General features: G+C 45.7%; 1 protein-coding gene across 1 annotated transcript in view; it reads left to right on the top strand.

The window, feature by feature from the left end:
• IPO9 (importin 9) overlaps positions 1–13894 on the top strand; it is a 146337-nt gene that overhangs the window by 32768 nt on the left and 99675 nt on the right. Inside the window, exons 12-13 of the mRNA XM_075335844.1 lie at positions 6–112; positions 3116–3255. Coding sequence (XP_075191959.1) covers positions 6–112; positions 3116–3255 — 247 coding nt within the window. The remainder of the gene's footprint in view (positions 1–5; positions 113–3115; positions 3256–13894) is intronic.

Raw genomic sequence — 13894 nt, 5'->3', positions numbered from 1 at the left:
TTCAGGCAGTTTCTAGTGAATTCCAGAATGAAAGTGCAGTGGCCCTCGCTGCTGCAGCTACTCGTCACTTCCAGGAGAGTGAGCAAATAAAGGGTCAAGGTGGAGAGCATTGGTAAGTGCTGTCATACTAGATGTGTTACGGTTCTGCGCTCTCTACCGTGTTTGTAATAATGATGCAATGATGATAATGAATCTGTTTAGAAGTGTCATTTTATTTGCTTAATACATGCTACATTCCTACAGTTCTACTTAAAGGGAATCTGTCACCTGGTTTTTGCTATTTAATATGAGAGTAGCATGATGAAAAAAAGCAGAGACCCTGATTGTAGTGATGTCACTTAAGGTCCGTTTACACAGACTGGCCGCTGGCACAATACAACCGCTGATTGATAAACTGTAGCAATCGGTGGTCATTTAGCAGCCTTTTTACACAGGCAGACCAAAGCAATGGATGCACGCTGAGCAATCTACAATAGATTTCTCAATGCGCATAGGCTGCCGTGGTTCTTAGCAATGCAAGTCCTGTTTGCACAGAACTAGAGAGGAGCGGACCTGTGGAAGTGTGGCTTCTGCTTGTTCAGCCGGACTTTATATAAAGTTCTGTTCTGGACGTGACCTGAACTTCATTGGAAGTCGCTGATTGGCAGTTCGGCTCTCCACCTACATGCCACCAGGCATACAGAGAACACTTCCAGGGTAGGTGGGCATGGCTTTTCCATTTTTTTTTTTTTTTTACACTTTTGCTTGTGCACATAACATCCGTTAATGCTGATTTTACCTGCAGTGCGAGCCACTCGAACACTGCAAGCAACCTGCACTGGGCCAGGCATACCTGAGCACAGCAATGCTAGCTCGAGTGGTTTGTATATGTAAAGCACCTGAACTCAAATACTTTTTTTTTTTTTTTTATGTATTTTTTAAAAAATAGTCTGTTTTGGTATGAACACCGAACTTAAAAGTTTGGGTCCTCTCATCTCTACACAGGACCAGTGGTGAGTGGCCCCAACCATGCTCAGTACTCGATAAGAGCAGTTGGATGCTTGGATTGGTGTGACTCGAGCATAATGGAAGTCAATGGGGGGCTTCTGGGAAATCTTCTGGAACAATGCTCTAGTCCCCATTGACTTCCATTATGCTCGAGTTACACCATTCCGAGCATTAACTGCTCTTAACGAGTCCCGTCCATGGCAGTGCTTGCGTTTCACTACACAGAACGATACACCGCTGATGAGGATTGATAATTTTTCAAGCTGGGCAAAAGATCATTTGATGATGGGCAGCCTGTTTTAGGCAAGATAATCATGAAATGAATGTGTTTAACAATTTTTGTTCACTATTATCCTGCATTGTAAATGCCCCATTACTAGTTTGTGTTTGTTTCAATAAAATTCAGTATTTTATCAGGTAGAGATTATCACTTGAGGACTAAAGGTACCGTCACACTTAGTGACGCAACCAGCGATCCCATCAGCGATGTGACCTGGCAGGGATCGCTGGAGCGTCACTACATGGTTGCTGGTGAGCTGTCAATCAGGCAGATCTCCATAGAGATCAGCGACCCGTGTAACGACGCTGTGTTTTGTAACCATGGTACACATCGGGTTACTAAGCAAAGTGCTTTGCATAGTTACCCGATGTGTACTCTGGCTACGTGTGAAGGGAGCCGGCTTCTGGCAGCTGCGGACGGTGGTAACCAGGGTAAATATCGGGTAACCAAGCAAAGCGCTTTGCTTAGTTACCCGATGTGTACCATGATTACCAGCGTACTGCAGGCTGCCAGAAGCCGGCTCCCTGCACATTCAGATTGTTGGCTCCCGCTGTCAAACACAGCGATGTGTGCTTCACAGCGGGAGAGCAACTAAGTCGCTGCTTAGTGTCACACATAGTGAGATCGCTGATGAGGTCACTGGTACGTCACAAAACCTGTGACTCAGCAGCGATCTCGCTATGTGAGAAGTACCCCTAAGTGTCTTGTATCTGTCATCTGCTGTGTGTAAACCCACCCCATAATTTATTGGCAGCTTACTGACAACATACAGTGTACACAGAAAGCTGCCGATCAGAGGTGTGGGCGGGGTTTTACACAGCTCAGCATTTTGAGCTCTGCTAGATCTGTAGCAAAGAAAACTGATTGTATCACAACTTCTGCACCCAGTAAACTAAGTGATACATTGCTGGAATCGGAGCCTGTGTTCCTACCTCATGCTGCTGTCAGATTACATAGCAGAAAACTGCTTTCAGATTCCTTTTAACACGAGACTAGTTTCTCTTAAAGTTACCTATCTGTTTTATGTGTGTAATGGAGACGGATGGGCAGTACCCTGCCTCTACAAGAAGACTGGGCAGCTCTGGAACGGAGTATATCCCGGCCCTGAGAACAGCTGATCTTCCGGACCTCGGCCGATCAGACATTGTGACCTATCCTAAGGATAGACAGTGTAAAAGTAGTGGATGACCTTTTAATTGTGCAATAAAAGTAAAGACAAAATTACATTTAAATGTAAATTCTATTTACTGAAGGAAAAGTTACCCAACTCCAACTGGCTTTATGTAAATAACCCTTGGTAATGCAGATAATAATAAATGAGCCAGTCCTCAATCAGCATACGTGTATGACATGCATGGAGTGTGAAGGATATTATTGTAAGACCTTGCTCTTCAGTCTGATACCGTGTGATCAATTTATTTCCGTAGGAGCCCACTCATGAAAAGGGATGGTAAAATAAAGTTTCTGAACAGATGAATGGGCCAGTTTAAATCTGTACATATAAGAGCATTCGTTTCTGTTGAAAAGCATAAATGAGGGAAACTGGAGCTACCCTAGCCAGTTTATTGGCGTACAAGTGGGCTGTAGTATGACATGCCAGCCATTCGGAGAAGTGGCACACTGTGTAGTGTATGCACCGGCCGGGTTTACTGTATAATAAGGCATATAGGAAAGGGTTGCTTGAGACAACCCATTTTTTTTTTGATAGTGTAATCATTCCAAAATATGTTCCTTCCCCCACTCTTTCGCATAGCACTTTTGTTGTACCCATATTACAATATTTGTGTTTCCTTTGTACATTACTTGAATTAAATCCACACTTACGCTTCCTCTGCTACATACGTTTAGGTGGAAGATACATGAAGCCTGCTTGCTGGCCTTGGGTTCAGTGAAGTCTATTCTTACAGAGGGCGTTCAGCGTGGAAGGGTTCAATTTGATATGCCTGGCTTTTTGACTGGAGTTATTCTCTCCGATCTGAACCTTACAGGTATGTTTTATTGATTAGTATGGAGTTTCCAGGTGTAAAGGAGCAGCCAGAAATGCAGGTCATTGGTAACCAGGACTGACAATGCAAATTACATCAATTTCCTTCAAAATAATTTAGTTGGAGAATTCAGGTTTGGCCACTGCGGATTGTAGCAGAAATAAGAGCACTGTCCAGTCAGCGTCAGCCCCGCTAGAGTGAAATCTGCCTCATTGGGTGGTGATTCGTGCACTGGTTGAGTTGTCACCAGCTGTGCTTGCCTGCGCCATTCCCAAAGTACCAGTTTGCAGTTACAGGCCCTCATCTGATGCCACATCAATATCAATCTCCAAGACTACAGTCAGGGATTTTTTGGTGATGTGTAAGTCTGCAGTCACTTTCTGCACGCGGTGAGTTTTCTGTGCTAGGAGAGGGCAGTCGTGGCCACAAGCTTGTGATTTGCATTCTTCCAGCCACATGCTGACTACACTTATCTGGCCTCTCTGAATATACTTGCAGTGAGGCTGCGCACGTCTAGTAATCACATGACCATATGTATGTAAATCGCACCTCTCCCGGCACATGAGAATCCTGATGACGCACAGTGTGCTCTGTGAGGATTCACCAGTCACATAGTCACTGCAGACTTATATTGGAAGGCTGGCTAACACCTTTTATATTGACTGTTTTTCCAGAGACCTATGACTGAGAAGATTTAAGTCCTAGGATGACATGTTTTTGGCAGCCCATGTATGTTTACATGGGACAATGTGATGCCAGGAATGATTATTTTGAAGCTAGCTAAACAATCCTTTCATCTGACAAACACTGGTTTTGCTTGTTTGTCTTGTGACTGCTTGTCTTTATAGATGGTGCGGTAACTTGGAAACAAGCTTTCCTCGGAGTGCTGGTTCCCAATTGTCTACTATCATAAGTGTCTTAAGCTTGCTTAACCCTTCCCAAGTTTCAACATACCAGTATGTCCTAATTGTCAAGGTGTTCCCACAAATGAATATACTGGTACGTCTAGGTGATGGTGCTGGTACAGGAGTGGTGTCCTGGGTAGCTGACAGTCCAGCTCATCCTGAGCACTGTCCCTGGGTGTTTCACTTGCTGCGGACAGTAGTACCCATGGCATTGAGCAGGAAGGATCCCTCGAATTTTAGTTTAAAGGAAAAATAATTTTCTTCTTCCACTTTCCATTCATTTTGACTTTAAGTAAACCTATGGTCAATTGTTTTTGCATGTTAGGACTGTTTAACTGGCATAAAAATTCAAAGTTGGAAAATGTTAATTATGAAAAGATTTGAAATTTTAGAAAAATGTATCATTCTAAATTAACCACTATCAATGGTAAGTACAGGTGCAAATACAATGTATCACACACAAAAAAAAAAATCGCTGTGATATGTAGAAGTGTTCCAGAGTTATGGGGCCTTAACCCCTTCACGAACAGCCAATTTTGTGTTTTCCATTGTTTTTTCGCCATTCTTCTTTCGAGAAACGTAACTTTTTTTTATTTTTCAGTCAATCTTGCCATTTGAGGGCTCAATTATTGCAGAACGAGTTGTACTTTTAAATGAAACCATAAGTTTTACCATATAATGTACTGGAAAACGGCAAAAAAATTCCAAATGCAAACAAATTGCAAAAAAAGTGCAATTGCACTATTATTTTTGAGATTTTATTCACTGTGTTCACTATATGGTAAAACTGATGTATCAGTATGATGCCTCAGGTCGGTATGAGTTTGCAGACACCAAACATGTATAGGTTTGTCCAAAAAAAGTGGCGTACGTTTTGCTCCATTTTCCTCGACCTGTAACGTTCTCATTTTTCGGGATCTATGGCTCAGTGACTGCTTATTTTTTGCGTCTCGGGCTGACCTTTTAACCGTATTATCTTTGCACCAATGCTACGCTTTGATTACCTGCTATTGCATTTTGCGCAAAATATGCGGCGACCAAAAAATGTAATTTTGGCATCTGGATTTTATTTTGCTGCCACGCCGTTTACCGATCAGATTAATTGCTTTTATATTTTGATTGGGCAAATCTGAACATGGCGATACAAAATGTGTGTATAGTTTTTTTATTTTTTTTAACCCTTTAATTTTCAATTAGGCAAAAAGTTGATTTGAAAAATTTGAGGGATTTATTTATTTTTTTTTTTTTTGAAACTTTTTTTTTAATTTATTTTACTAGTCCCCCTAGGGGATTATAGGGATCAGCTGTCTGATCACTCATTCATTTCTCCCAATCAGAGCAGCATCGCTCACCAGGAGAAATGATCATCTTATACCTGCAGTACTTGGCTGCTGGTTAAAGGACCTGAGTCATGTCAGCTACAGGAGTCATCACATGACCCTGTGCTACCATGACAACCACCAAATCCACGTGATCACGGCATGTGACTTCCGGTATCGGGCGGTGAGTAAACTTCTACCGCGATCGCCATTTAAGCGGTTAACGGATACGGATGGATAGCGATTCCACTCGTACCTGTGAGGCACACATGTCAGCTGTACAAATCAGCTGACATGTGCATGGGGATCCTTGACCGCAGCAGCAGGTGGGGATTAACACTATGACTGCATGGATGTAATATTACTGCCCAAGATCATTAAGGGGTTAAGGAAACTTATAGGGCTTGTAGTGCACCTTTAGGAGTTTAAATAGGCAAATATTTAATATTCAACAGCACATCCTGTGTAAACTTGTGGAGAAGTGCTGCTGAGAAAAATGTTCTGTGCACATGGAAAGTGCTGTCAACCTCACTATAACAAAGCAGTTAAATGGCTGCCGAGTCACTGACATGTAGCTGATGGGTTGTCATCCATGTGACTGCTGTTATCGGAGAGAGACGGACCGTTTTTCTTTTCGTCCTACGGATGTTATCCTAGTTGCACCTTTTTGTAGCACTGAAGTAAGTAGACTGAACATTTTTATCCATCAACGCTTAGCAATGGATTAGTTAAAAAAAAACAAACAAAACAACATGAAATTTGGGTAGAACTCAGAAGTACAATGTACAGTGGGTGAAATAAGTATTGAACACATCACATATTTTCTAAGTAAATATATTTCTGAAAGTCACAATTGACATGAATTTCTCACCAGATGTCAGTAACAGTCCATGCAATCCCCCACCTGTAAAGAAATCAAACCATAGATCTCCATAAATTATGTTATGTGTAATAATGAGAAATTACAAAAGAAAGAAGTATTGAATGCGCTTACGGAAATTTAATACTTCATAGATTTTGTTGGTGATGACAGCTCATATACATCCTGTATTGAGAAACTAGTGCATGGATTGCTCAGGTGTGATTTTTGGTCCATTCTTCAACACACACACTCGTCAAATCCTGAAGGTTCTACGGGCTCTTTCTTTGAACTCTGAGCTTTACTTCCAAATTTTCTATTGGATTCAGATCAGGTGATTGACTGGGCTATTATAGCAGCTTTATAAGTTGTCACTAAATTATCTATAACCCACTATACAATTTTTCCTGGGGAAACCATCTAGTCCTTGTTAAAAGCTGTTGCAGTGTCTGCCACTACTGCCTCTTGTGGTAGAGCATTTCACATTCAGACTCCTCGAACTGTAAAGAACCCTTTCCTATTAAGCTGCTAGAATCGCCTCTCTTCCACCCATAATGTGTGCCCTCGGTCCTTAGTGTGGTCTATGGAAGGAATGTCATGAGCCAGTCCCTTTTATTGACCACACATGTATTTTGTACATATAAATGATATCTCCTATGAGATGTCTTTTTTTTTTTTTTTTTCTAAGCTAAACAAACCCAACTTTTCCAACCTTTCGTCATATTAAAAACCTTCCATCCTTTGTAGTAATCTAGTTTTCCTGCCTTGGAACTGCCTCGAACTTCTGAATGTCTTTTTTTAAAATGTGGAGCCTAAAACTAGATCCCATATTCCAGATGTGGCCTTACAAGTGATTTATAGAGGGGTAACAATACGTTGGGATCACGGGAGCTAATCTCTTTTTACACATCTTTAAATCTTGTTTGCTTTTGCAGTTGCTGCCTGACATTGAGTGCTGCTGCTCAGCTTATTTTAAACCAGAATCCCCAAGTCCTTCTCCTGTTCTGTAGTCCGGAGTTTACTTCCATTTCATGTATGCAGCAATGGAATTATGATGTCTTAGGGGCATTACTCTACATTTATGAACGTTAAACGTCACTTACCAAGTGTCTGCCCATTATGACATCTTATCCAGATCCTTTTGTAATATGGTACTATCAAGGTCAGATTTTAATATCCTACATAGTTTGGTGTTCTCGGGAAAGACTGACACTTTACTCTTAATCCCATCCACAAGGTCATTAATAAAGAGATTAAGAGAATATAGAAAATGTACCCTATACGTCAACTTTGTTTCCCGGCCGTTAGCCATTCCTTACCCATGTGCATATAGTTTTCCCCTAGTCCCTGCTTCTGGAGTTTCAGTATAATACTATACAGTACTATATCAAATGCCTTTGTAAAGTCCAGATATATCATATCATATAGCAGCATTAGCAATATCCAGATTTGCTCTTGCCTCCTCATTGAATCCCAACATGTTGGTTAGACACGACTTATCTTCTATCTATGCTTTTTATCAGTTAATATAATTTTCTCTGCAATATACTTTTGCAAGACATCTTATAATGTCTTCAAAAACCTTGCACACCACTGATGTCAGACTTAATGGATAGTAGTGGCCTGCATCCACCCTCTTACTTTTCTTAAATATTGGTACCACATCAGCAATCCCCTCAATCCTGTGGCACCAACCCTGTAAGAAAACAGTCTAAGGGTGGAAAATACTCGGCTGATTTTAGTTCACGTTAGGTGCGAGTGCAACGCAAGTGCGATGCTATTTCTGAGATTTTACTAGCGTGTGTAATGCGTATTTTTTACTATGTCATCTGCCATTCAGCGCTGCTACATGGCCGCTGACAGCAGACACAGACAGCCATGTAGCAGAGCTGAATGGCAGATGACAGCAGACACAGACAGAGCCGCACTGTCAGAATGAACTCGGGTGAACTTCACCCGACTTCATTGTCATGCTGCGGCTCTGTCTGTGCCGCGTCCTGATTAGCGGTCACCAGTGAAGGGCTCACCGGTGACCACTAATCCCCCGAGTGACTGAAGTTAGCAGCCCTCTCTCATACTCACCGATCCCCGGCGCGGCGCTGCACGGCTTTCTCACTGCTCCGGCGGCTTTTACTATTTTGAAAAAGCCGGCCGCTCATTAAAGAATCTCGTATTCCCTGCTTTCCCCACCCACAGGCGCCTATGATTGGTTGCCGTGAGACACGCCCCCACGCTGAGTGACAGGTGTCTCACTGCACCCAATCACAGCAGCCGGTGGGCGGGTCTATACTGTGCAGTGAAATAAATAAATAAATAATTAAAAAAAATGGCGTGCGGTCCCCCCCAATTTTAATACCAGCCAGATAAAGCCATACGGCTGAAGGCTGGTATTCTCAGGATGGGGAGCTCCACGTTATGGGGAGCCCCCCACCCTAACAATATCAGCCAACAGCCGCCCAGAATTGCCGCATACATTATATGCGACAGTTCTGGGACTGTACCCGGCTCTTCCCGATTTACCCTGGTGCGTTGGCAAATCGGGGTAATAAGGAGTTATTGGCAGCCCATAGCTGCCAATAAGTCCTAGATTAATCATGTCAGGCGTCTATGAGACACCCTCCATGATTAATCTGTAAGTTACAGTAAATAAACACACACACATGAAAAAATCCTTTATTGGAAATAAAAAACACAAACACATTCCCTCATTACCAATTTATTAACCCCGACAAACCCTCCATGTCCGGCGTAATCCACGGACCTCCAGCGTCGCTTCCAGCTGTGCTGCATGGAAGTGACAGAAGCTGCAGAATACACCGCCGCTCCGGTCACCTCCAAGCAGCAACTGAGGTGAGTAGCGCGATCTGCTGAGCTGTCACTGAGGTTACCCGCTGTCACTGGATACAGCGGTGACAGCGGGTAACCTTAGTGACAGCTCAGCAGATCGCGCTACTCACCTCAGTTGCTGCTTGGAGGTGACCGGAGCGGCGGTGTCTTCTGCAGCTCCTGTCACCTTCATGCTGGAAGCGACGCTGGAGGTCCGTGGAGTACGCCGGACATGGAGGGTTTGTCGGGGTTAATAAATTGGTAATGAGGGAATGTGTTTGTGTTTTTTATTTCCAATAAAGGATTTTTTCATGTGTGTGTGTTTATTTACTGTAATTTACAGATTAATCATGGAGGGTGTCTCATAGACGCCTGACATGATTAATCTAGGACTTATTGGCAGCTATGGGCTGCCAATAACTCCTTATTACCCCGATTTGCCAACGCACCAGGGTAAATCGGGAAGAGCCCGGGTACAGTCCCAGAACTGTCGCATATAATGTATGCGGCAATTCTGGGCGGCTGTTGGCTGATATTGTTAGGGTGGGGGGCTCCCCATAACGTGGAGCTCCCCATCCTGAGAATACCAGCCTTCAGCCGTATGGCTTTATCTGGCTGGTATTAAAATTGGGGGGGACCGCACGCCATTTTTTTTAATTATTTATTTATTTATTTCACTGCACAGTATAGACCCGCCCACCGGCTGCTGTGATTGGGTGCAGTGAGACACCTGTCACTCAGCGTGGGGGCGTGTCTCACGGCAACAAATCATAGGCGCCTGTGGGCGGGGAAAGCAGGGAATACGAGATTCTTTAATGAGCGGCCGGCTTTTTCAAAATAGTAAAAGCCGCCGGAGCAGTGAGAAAGCCGTGCAGTGCCGCGCCAGAGATCGGGGAACGGTGAGTATGAGAGAGGGGTGGAAACTGACCGACAGACTGTGAGAGAGGGACAGAGATAGTGACGGACCGACAGAGAGAGAATAGAGACCGAGAGGGAGAGACCGACTGACAGGGAATAGTGATTGACAGACATTGGGAGACATCGCTCGTTTCCAGTGTTTTAGGAAACATGCGAGAAATGTATTTAGAAAATCGGATGTCACTAAGATGGTGTGAGTGCCGTCCCGTGACATCCGATTTTTTTACACGCTCCCATAGACTTGCATTGGAGAAACTCGCAGTAGAAACTCGCAAAAAAGCAGCATGCTGCGATTTTTTTCTCGGTCCGATTTGGACTGAGAAAAAAATCGCAGATGAGAGCTGAATCATTCACTAACATGTGTCCGATTCCAATGCGAGATTTTCTCGCATTGCTCTACTGCGAGAAACTCGCAAGTGAGAAGCAGCCCTAAGACAGAGGTCTCAAACACCGGGAGTAGGCACCGGCAGGACTACTATAATTGAATAATTTGCGGTGCCGCACAGAGGAGCTGTCTGCACTAAATTAATGACTGCTGCCCGCCAAGCAGATGCAAGGAAGTGACGTCGCTGTATGACGTCACCTCCTTGCATCTGATTGGCCGGCAGTAGCCTTTGGTATGATGCATATAATGTGGACCGCTCCTCTGCATGGCAGTGCAAATTATTCAATTGTAGTAAAGTCCTGCCAGTGCCGGCCCCCAGGCATAGAGCTGCGATAGTCACGGGCCGCAACAAGCAGGTACGTGCTCACGATCAGGACCCGCTGCGACCCTGGACGCGGCGGGTCCTGACCTACGGGGCCACAAGTCTCCGCAGGAGACCGCAGCTGCCCGTGATCAGGGTTCGGGGCGCTGCAGTCTCCTCACTGTGTTCTCCCTAGGGAGGGCATGCGACTTCACAGCATAAATTCAGATGCTGCGGCCTCTGAATGCCGCACTGCAGGTCAGTTTTTAGTGCTGGCTGTACAAGCACAGTGGGCATGGGGTTTTTAGAAATCCCATCCACTCTGCTTCTACTGTAAATCGCAGCGTTTTAAGTGAAGCTGACACACTCTACATCCAAAACGCTGCAAACACTGATCATGGGCACACAGGGAATGGAGGAAAGTGAGGAGAATTATATATTTTTTTTGCGTATTACTAAAGGATGAGCACAATACTACATGGCACAAGGATGGGCACAATACTACAAGGATGAGCATAATACTACATGGCCCAAGGATGGGCACAATACTACAATGTTGGGCACAATACATGGCACAAGGATGGGCACAATACTACTGGGCACAATACCACAAGGATGGGCACAATATTACTGTGCACAATACTATAGGGAACAATACTACAGGGCACAATACCACAAGGATGAGCACAATAATACTGCTCACAATACTTAAAGGATGGGCACAATACTACAGGGCACAAGGATGGGCAGAATACTACAAGGATGACCACCTTACTACAGGGCACACAGATGGGGACATTGCTACAAGATGTTAGCTAAGATTACTATATGATGCTGCTAATTTTAAAACTATTTTACAAGAAGGTGATAAAATTGATAAAATTCAAAATAAAGCATGAATTTTATTTTTCTTCGGCGCTCCATTGGGAGACCCAGACGATTGGGTGTATAGCTACTGCCTCCGGAGGCCACACAAAGCATTACACTAAAAAGTGTAAGGCCCCTCCCCTTCTGGCTATACACCCCCCGTGGGATCACGGCTGCTCAGTTTTCAAGCTTTGTGCGAAGGAGGTCAGACATCCACGCATAGCTCCACTGTTTAGTCAGCAGTAGCTGCTGACTATATCGGATGGAAGAAAAGAGGGCCCATACAAAAGGGGCCCCCAGCATGCTCCCTTCTCACCCCACTTTTGTTGGCGGTGTTTGTTAAGGTTGAGGTACCCATTGCGGGTACGGAGGCTGGAGCCCACATGCTGTTTTCCTTCTCCACCCCCCTGAGGGCTCTGGTGAAGTGGGATCTTACCGGCCTCCAGACTCTGAGGCCGGGCTCCATCCACGGACCCGGAGATCCTGCTGGATACGGAGCTGGGTACCATCAGGGACAAGGCCCTGCAACATTCAGGTACTCTGTGTCCCCGTGCAGACAGGCACAGACACACTCCAGCGTTGCTGGGTGTTCTAGTGCGCCGGGGACAGTAGCGCTGCGCGCCTGGGTTTTACTCACTGCAGCTTAGCTGAGTGAGTTTATGTGGGGAACTACCGCGCCGGCCGCCATGGAGACAGCGGCGCGGCTGTGACTTGTGGTGCGCCGGGGACTTCGCGCCGACCGTGCTTTTACGACGGCAGCGCTGATAAATCTAGTCCCCGGCTTCTGCGGCCTAGTTACGTTCGTTCCCGCCCCCAGCCCTGTCACTCAGGGCAGGGGAGAGACGCTGTACAGTAGTCAGCGCCGAGGGCTGGAGTCTTATTTACATACTCCAGCCCTCTCACTGGGCACAGTGGGACGCCAGTTTCCCGCTCTTTGTCTGCAGCACGCCCACGGCCCGCCCCTCTTCACAGGACGCCGGCAGCCATTCCTGCACGCAGTCTGAGCTGGAGAACGGACATAGCCCTGGGAGACCCAGACAGGGGATTCTGGCGACCACACAACCGCTATTAAGCGGGCGGTAAGCAGCACCTAGGTGCTGACCCCACTAGTGCCACAGTGTTGTTTTGTGTTCTTTTGTTGGTACATATATATATATATTGCACTGTACGGTCGCTTCTTGGCTTATACCCCTATATTGCTCTGAGGAGACAACAGCATGTCATCCGCAAAAAGCAAGGGTGCCAAGGCACGGGCTTCATATGCTGCCTGTACCGCGTGTGGGGCTGATCTACCGGCAGGTTCCACTGACCCCCATTGTGTGCAATGTTCGGTCCCTGTGCCACTTCGTCAGCCGGAGTCTATGCTAGTAGTGGCCCAGGCAGAGACGCCTGTGAACCCTGCCCCGGTGACGGGGACAGAGTTTGCAGTTTTTGCTGATAAGATGTCTGTGACTATGACAAAAATTCTAGAAACCTTGCAGGCCAGGCCGGTCACTCAGACCATGGGCACTGCTGATTCAATGTTTCCCGGTCCCCCTCAGTTGGAACTAATCCGTGCTCCAAGGGGGTCTCAGGCATCACAGGCTGAAGGCTCTGACTCGGACGACAGTCCCAGGCAGCCTAAGCGAGCTCGCTGGGAGAGACACTCGGCGTCATCACGCTGGTCAGGGTCTCAGCGAGAAGATTCTCTGTATGATGACACAGAACTAGGTGATCAGGAGTCTAATACTGAGACTGCTCTCAACCTGGATACCCCTGATGGTGACGCCATGGTGAATGACCTTATAGCGGCCATCAATAGACTGCTGGATATTTCTCCTCCAGTGGAGGATACAGCAGCACAGCAGGAGAAATTCCATTTTAGGTATCCCAAACGGAAATTGAGCTCTTTTCTGGACCATGCGGACTTCAGAGAAGCAGTCCAGAAACACCATGCTTCTCCAGATAAGCGTTTCTCCAAACGTCTTAAGGATACACGTTATCCCTTTCCCCCTGACGTGGTCAAACGCTGGACCCAGTGTCCAAAGGTGGACCCCCCAATCTCCAGGCTTGCGGCTAGATCCATAGTTGCAGTGGAAGATGGGGCTTCACTTAAAGATGCCAATGACAGACAGATGGACCTTTGGTTGAAATCTGTCTATGAAGCTATCGGTGCGTCGTTTGCTCCAGCATTCGCAGCCGTGTGGGCACTCCAAGCTATCTCAGCTGGTCTGGCGCAGGTAGACTCGATCATGCGTCCAGCAGTGCCGCAAGTGGCGTCCT

Source organism: Anomaloglossus baeobatrachus, chromosome 2, assembly GCF_048569485.1.
Source record: "Anomaloglossus baeobatrachus isolate aAnoBae1 chromosome 2, aAnoBae1.hap1, whole genome shotgun sequence".
NCBI classification, from domain to species: Eukaryota; Metazoa; Chordata; class Amphibia; order Anura; family Aromobatidae; genus Anomaloglossus; species Anomaloglossus baeobatrachus.
This window is presented reverse-complemented; position numbering and strand designations above follow the sequence as displayed.